Below are 7,719 nucleotides of genomic sequence, written 5' to 3'. Positions count from 1 at the left end.
TGAGATAGGTAGGGGCAGGTGCAAGATTACATATTTTGTCAGGGTGCATAGAAACATAATAATTATTAAGCTAAATACCCTCACATCAATGGTGAAGCAGGATCCCAATCACATTCTTTGTTACTTCTCACTTGTGGTGTGGATGCTCTGAGTCTTGCGAGACGTGCGACGAAGCGGGACCCATGGTAGGTCCAGTGTGGGTATTAAGTATTAAGTCTGTATGCACCCTCATGAAAATTTTGATTTTGCACCTGTGTGTGTGTGTATGTGTGTATATATATATACACACATACACACACACGCAGTTGGGACTACAGTACTAAACTCCAATGAGTGTAACTTTAGAGTTTCGCCCCATTGGTTAACACCATCCTCAGATGGCACAAACCACTTTATGCCAGTTTAGTGGATAAGGAATCTTATGGTCCCTCATCTGCATATTCCGTCCATCAGTGGTAATTGACATTGTGCACATGCGCAGTGTCACAGTCTAAAGACGCACATCCACTAGTCGATTACACTGTATGATTGTACGATTACGACATCGTAATCGTGCAATCACTCAGTAATCGGCCACAAATCGTGCACAAAAAAGGTGCTTAGGATGGCTGGTAATGGCCACTGATAAGTGAACTATTTCTTGTAAAGTATATTTGTGTGTAAAAAATGGATATAATACACTATGGGCCTGAATCAGAGATGCACGTGATGCCGATGTTCACGTAGTTGGGAGATTTTTTTTGCTACTGTATGTGCACGAAAATCCATAAAAACTTTTACGGCTCATGCGTTACAGAGAGTGTGCGCACAAAGATGCTGTTGTGATTAAGATGCAGGTTATTAGAAATGTCTTGGAAAAGTGATGGGCAGTGACTGGGAGGTGGGTATTAATGTGCACAAAAATGGTCTGTCTCATGGGAGGGTCACTGAAGTGTTTGTGTACACAGATGTATCATCATCATTCACATTGGAGGCAATAATCAGATGAAAATTCTGCAACTGTCATAGGGCGAGTGCAAGTTTTGATGGTGGTGTCTAATGACTGTATCTATACAGTCCGTTAGTAGGCGTCTCAGTCCTTGCACATTTAGACACACACTTGTACACAAGCAGCATTTGCATAAAGCTGCAGATGTGTGACCACCAAATACACAGCAGCCACTACATCTGAATCAGCCACTACAGTATATGCGCTCTCCTGTTCTGTTTGTTGTACTATGGATATACATATATATTTATTTATATACCAAAAGAGGACTACCATGTATGGATTTACCTACACTATTTGGCACATTGTCCTCTTTTGTTGTTTCTTGGACTATTGAGGATGGTGGCCACCCTTTTTGAAGAGGGAGTGTGTTCACATTTGTCTAATGATTTTCATTTTAGGATTTTTTCTATATGTCTGTGCTTCAATAATTGATTTGTTGGATATATATTTGGGCATTTAAGTGCATGCATACACACATAACATATATAGATTAAATACTTGGGATAGAGGGCCTGATTCAGACCCGCTCGCGAGCGCTGAGCGCTCGCAAGCGGGTCGATGGTGCCCTAGTGCGCATGCGCACGACGGAGGGAGCTCCGTTGTGCGCATGCGCGAGACCAGAATAGCGACAGCCAAGCCGTCGCTATGGGTCTCGTACCAATGGGGGCGTGCTGTCGATGGTGAGTGACAGCACGCCCCCTTTGGTGGGCGTGCCGGGGGCGTTGCTGCCCAGATGGAGGCGTTCCCATGGGAACGCCTACCGTCTGGGGCCGGCCCCACTGACATCACTAGTGATGTCAGTGGGAGTGCTTTTGGCTCTGATAGAGCCAAAAGCACTCCTGGGCTTGCGGCAGCGAGACTCTACCGCAGGGTCTCGCCACAAGCCCGATAGTCGCGATGGTCTTGACCATCGCGACCATCTTTTTGGCCGCTCGCATAAGCTGTGGGTGGTCACCCACAGCTATGCGAGCGGCCAGGAGGCCGCTCCAATATTAGGTAGGAGGGCCCTGATGCAGAGCGAGCACTCTTGTCAGTGCGTCCAGCTCTGAATCAGGCCCAGAGTTCAATACTATATACTTTTTTTGTTATATGTGTAATAAAAAAATAAATAAACACCTATACTAACAATAATGTATATTCCTTCAGCCATCAAAGCATTTGGGAATCTGAGTAGTCTGTATGGTTTCAGAGGATAATTCCCTTTCGTGTCTGCCCCACTAAACAAGTCTTTGTCAAGCAGCAGTAAGTAGTCGTCACATATATAACCGTAATATATATATATATATATATATATATACATATATGTATGTGTGTTAATTGTACAGTCATTGTTTCAAACTCTAAGTAATATCAATGACTGTTCGCTGGGAAATATGTCTTCTATATGTAGAGCACAGTTTATTTGCAGATTAAGCAATGGAGCTGAGTCTGAGTTGGATGCAAAATATCTGTATTTGCGTGTAGTCGTTAAAGCCTGATTTACTACTTTATGCTAATGGTAGTTCCATTTGGCTAATGAAAAATTCCATGTGCCTGGAAGCGGGAAGCCGCTCCACTCACTGTTTGTCTGTTTAGAGCCACAAGCATCACCATTAGTATCGGCACCAGCTCCATGCGTGGTGCAAGAGATCTGTCTGACACAGGCTTTACATTCTCCATAAGTCCATCTGATCGGCCTGCATTTGTTAGATGATCGTTATCGAGCATCCAACACATAAATTAACCCCCCAAAAACTATAGCGACTGGTAAATAATGGAGCGTACACACAGTCAGATGGGGGCACGATCAGATAATGATAATGATAGTTATCTGATCGGCCTGCATGTGTTAGATGATCGTTATTGAGCATCCAACACATACATTAACCCCCCAAAGACTTTAGCGACACGCAAATATCGCGGGTCCCTATAGTAAACAAACTAACCTGGTCGATATCGACCAGGTTGGACTGTATGCACGGGCGGCGGTCGATGGTCGTTATTGACCTTTTGTGCCCGCACATTGACCATCGTTTGGTCGTTTGCAGGGGCCAGAAACTGTACGATTTGAATTATAATAATATGATCGTTATTGATAAAATCGTACAGTTTATCTGACCGTCTGTATGCACTATAACTCAGAATAGCACAGGCTTCTAGCTATACTCTGACGAGACAGAACATTGTCACTGCCCATATCTGGCCCTTCAGGGTAGGACGGAAAAATGACAAAATTCATAAATTCATATCTGCACATGCGCTGTATGCTAAAACTTGCTATTCTAATCCGTACAGAGATCTGTCCAATTCAGAATCAGCTCCAATGTGTTTTATACAGTTAAATGTTAGCGGGGTGTTGAATAAGATAGAGAAACAACTATGTTACGAGTGACATTTTATTTTTCATTCAGGTTAACATGAAGAAACAACAGAGTGGCTGGGATAAAATAAAAGCTAAGAAAGAGGAAAAGAAACACCTAGAGAAAGTATTGGCTAAGACCAAACAAATTACAGACTTTTGTTCTGTAAAAAGTGCAGCCAGTTCCTCTGTAGTCAGTCCAAGTACATCCACTGTCAGAGACTTTACAGTTGGTGCAAGTGAAGCTGGTACAAGTGAAACCAGTCCCAGTGCATCCAGTGATCATGCAGATATAATAGATATCCAAAATGTGACCAGGGAATCGTTGAAGGTGACTCAGAAATTGTGGTTGAACAATCAAAAAACACTTCTTTTTCAAATGATGTAGGAGAGTGGAAAGTTTCGGAAACTTTGCGCGAATTTTTTTGTCAGAAGGGAGTCGCTGATTGCCACTTCCTGGACAGTGATTTTACGAATACCAGAAAAATATTTCCTGGTGAACATTTTGCACGACATTGTACAAAGTCATTGTTTTATCGTCAACAAATGAATGGTGAGAAAGTTCAGCGTGACTGGCTTTGCTACTCACCAAAAATGCTCAAACTCTTTTGTGCTCACTGTAAATTATTTTCTTCAGATGCCACCTTACTGTTGGCAACTGATGTTATTCAGACTGGAGACATGCAGCCAGAGATTTAAGCCGCCATGAAAGTAGTGCAACTCATGCAGAGTCTCTTGAGAAACTTATTAAAAGAAAATTGACCGGAGAACGTGTAGACAAATCTCTGGTGATTCAATTTGAGTCTGAAAAAAAGTACTGGCATCAAATTCTTCGCAGAATTTTAAGTGCTATCAAATTCCTGTCATCAAGAGGTCTTGCCTTTCGTGGAAATGATGAAATCATTGGATCAGTACACAATGGCAATTATTTAGGATGTCTCGAATTTTTGGCAGAGTATGATCCCTTCCTTGCTGAACATATTCAGATGCATGCAAACAAAGGGCGAGGACACGTATTATACCTGTCCTCAACCATTTTTGATGAATTTATTGAGGTGATTGGCCAACAAGTATTGCGGCAGATCATAGCTGAGATAAAAAAATCTAAGTACTATTCTGTAAGTGTGGACTCAACACCCGATATTTCACACACTGATCAGCTGACGCTTATATTTCGCTATGTGCTTCCAAGTGGACCCATTGAGCGTTTTACCAAGTTTATTCCAGTACGTGGACCCACTGGAGATCACTTGGCAAACACCCTTTTTCTTTTTCTTGAAGAAAATGGAATTTCCATTCAAGATTGCCGGGGCCAGTCATATGATAATGCATCGAATATGAGTGGAAAATACAATGGTATGCAGGCCTTGATACGTCAGAAGAACAAGCTGGCTGAATATATTCCATGCTATGGGCATTCTTTAAATCTTATCGGGCAAAGTGCTGTAAAATGTTGCCCTGAGGCAGTTTTGTTTTTTGACTTTGTTCAGAAGTTATATGTTTTTTTTTCTACATCAACACATCGGTGGAATCTTCTGACAGATGTCTTCAAGCCCCTTGGATTGCCTACACTGAAAAGCCTTTTAGACACACGTTGGTCTGCTCATCATGATGCCCTTAATGCCTTGAAAAAAGGCTATCCAGCTATTAAAGATCTGCTGCACAATATGGGAAATGACACATCTGAAAGGGAAGAGACATGTTTGGAAGCAAAGGGACTTTATTCTCTAATGAGCCAATTAGAAAATGGGATAATGGTGCAACTCTGGTCCACAATACTGAGCCGGTTTCATAAAACCAGTAATTTTCTTCAAGATTCAAAACTGGATCTGAATAGAGCCGCAGACATTTTGGAATCCTTAAAAATGTTTGTAGAAAGCCTCCGTTCTCAGTTTACAGAGTTTGAGAACCAAAGTAAAATTCTTTACTCTTGTGATGATTACAAACAAAGAAGACAAATTAAAAGAAATAAAAAGTGGGACTTTGGGGGTGCTGAAGATGCAGCTGCTGGACTTTCACCATCAGACAAATTTAAAGTGAACACTTTTCTTCCCATAATTGATCAGCTATTGGCATCGCTAAATCAAAGACAAGCAGCATACAGTGTCATTCAACACAGATTTGGATTTCTTTCAGAACTGTGCTCTTCAACATCAGATGACCTACGTGCTAAGGCCAGTACATTGGTAGAAATATACCCAGGAGATCTTGGTCCAGAATATGCAGATGAAGTAGTACACTTTGTTGCTTTGTTTCATATCTACATTTCATCCAGTGCAAATAAAGATACACATGAGAGCCAAGAAATCAAAATGTATAAATTTCTAATTACAGAGGCATTAGTTGGTAACTTCCCAAATGTTGCCGTTTCACTGCGCATGTACCTTTGTTTGATGGTCACCAACTGCAGTGGTGAGCGCAGCTTTTCTGCACTGAAGCGAGTAAAAAATGCACTGAGATCCTCCATGGCACAACAGCGCCTAAATGCGCTCTCTCTTTTATGCATTGAAAATGAAATATTAAGAGAAATTGATATGGAAAATGTAATAGAAGAATTTGCCAGTCGAAAAGCAAGAAAAGTTCATGTATAGCAATACTTGTTCTTATCCTCAGTTTGTTGGAGTCTAGTTGTTTACCACCTATCTAGTGCAAGTTGAAATGTAATATTAGAGTTTAAAGCTAAGTGTGGTTTATATGAAAGCACATATGCTCTTTACCAAAATGTTTTATGATTAAACAAACCACTTTTGGATTTCTAATACTACCAATTTTAAAGTTTGATTGTTTACACAGTGACTTTTTTTTATGGGCTCAATTGATCGCTGCCTGTTTGCTATTGCAGTCTGTATGGCGCTCCAATGTCTGTCAGATTTGTCATAGGCGATTAATATCTCTGGTAATATGATTGAATTCGTCATCATTACTAGAAATATGGAGCAGAATTACCTTATACACTACCCGTAATTTTGCACGCTGCGAGGTCGGGGTGAGACAGTGAGCTTAATTAAAGCACAGGTCACTTATTTTGCAGTCATGGTTCACATAGTTTATTTTATGTAATATTTAATATGCATATTAAGTATTATCCAGATCACATATTTAGTTTTATTTAATATTTATTTAGTATTATTTATGTTTTCATGTTCTGCACTTTTTACTTTGTTCAAAGTTAATTATTTGAAAACTAGCAATTTTCAGCTATGTTTCTGTTAAAGCACTTTATTAATAAAAAATGTTGCATTTTATTAATAAACCATAGTTTGTGGTTTTTATTTTTTATAGAACAGGTAGTGTATGTTTCATATAATCAAAAAGGGGAGGGTGATGAAGATGGTTCAATGTATGTGGGTAGCTATGCTCCATGATGCTAGCAACACCCCATGACACAGGCCACGCCCCCACATCATTGGTCACACCCCCATAGCAGTAGTCACACCCCCTGCGACAGTACACAATAGGCCCTTCATAGATTTCAGCTCCAGGCCCTTGAGGACCTTAATCTGGCACTGCCCACAGCTTATGTGAGTGTCCATGATGATGGTCGCGATAGTCAAGACCATTGCGACCATCGGGCTTGCAACGAGACCCTTTCGGTAGGGTCTCGCTGCCGCAAGCCCTGGAGTGATTTTGGCTCTATCAGAGCCAAAATCACTCCCACTGACATCACTAGTGATGTCAGTGGGGCCGTCCCCAGACGGTAGGCGTTCCCATGGGAATGCCTCCGTCTGGCAGCCACGCCCCCGGCACGCCCACCAAAGGGGGCGTGCTGTCACTCACCATCGACAGCACGCCCTCTTTGGTGCGAGACCCCGAGCGACGGATTCCCCGTCGCTCGCCGGGCCTCGCGCATGCGCACAACGGAGCTCCCTCCGTCGTGCGCATGCGCACTTAGGCACCATCGACCCGCTTGCGAAAGTACAGTGCTCGCGAGCGGGTCAGAATCAGGCCCTAAGTTCTTCTGCTGCTCCCTCAGACTCCTGGACTTGCTCCAATGCTCTGGAATGGTGCCCACATCTGAAAAAAAACATTCTGCTCAGGCAGGAAGGCCCTACTGCCGCATCTAATGGCATACTGTGATTGCTGGTCTTGTATGTGCTGGACTTATGCCACACAATATACTGTGTATGTAATTAAAACTGGATAAGTGCTAATTATGCCCTCTTCATGGACAGGCCACACTCACTCTAAAATCAAGCATTTGGAAACCCCCCTCTAGAAATCCTGCGTTTGCCACTGCAGCCCAGGGCATCACACGAAAAATGGAAAAGAGTGTTGTGTAAAGTATAGATGTGTGTGAGTAGTTAATAAGTGTTGAAAAAGAGGTTAAAATATATGTGAAAAAATGACATGAATAAAAAACAAACATAAAAGGTGATGTGAAAAGTAACTA

General features: G+C 41.9%; 1 protein-coding gene across 1 annotated transcript; it reads left to right on the top strand.

The window, feature by feature from the left end:
* Positions 1-3,387: 3,387 nt before the first annotated feature.
* Positions 3,388-5,920, top strand: LOC148501108 (zinc finger MYM-type protein 1-like). Its single transcript, XM_088450972.1, has 3 exons — positions 3,388-3,660; positions 3,762-3,882; positions 4,002-5,920. The coding sequence occupies exons 1-3, from the start codon at positions 3,388-3,390 to the stop codon at positions 5,918-5,920; spliced, it is 2,313 nt and encodes a 770-aa protein (XP_088307098.1).
* The last annotated feature ends 1,799 nt before the right edge of the window (positions 5,921-7,719 follow it).

This window comes from Taudactylus pleione, unplaced genomic scaffold (genome assembly GCF_031769625.1).
Source record: "Taudactylus pleione unplaced genomic scaffold, aTauple2 ptg000535l, whole genome shotgun sequence".
NCBI classification, from domain to species: domain Eukaryota; kingdom Metazoa; phylum Chordata; class Amphibia; order Anura; family Myobatrachidae; genus Taudactylus; species Taudactylus pleione.
Note: the sequence above shows the minus strand (reverse complement) of the source record. Positions and strands in the feature narration are given on the sequence as shown.

Excerpts from the sequence above, each read along its gene's own strand:
- LOC148501108 (XM_088450972.1), top strand. The coding sequence starts at position 3,388 with ATGAAGAAACAACAGAGTGGCTGGGATAAAATAAAAGCTAAGAAAGAG. Across the intron at positions 3,661-3,761 it reads TGACCAGGGAATCGTTGAAG|AAGGGAGTCGCTGATTGCCA; the intron begins GTGACTCAGAAA and ends TTTTTTTGTCAG. Across the intron at positions 3,883-4,001 it reads TTATCGTCAACAAATGAATG|ACTGGAGACATGCAGCCAGA; the intron begins GTGAGAAAGTTC and ends GATGTTATTCAG.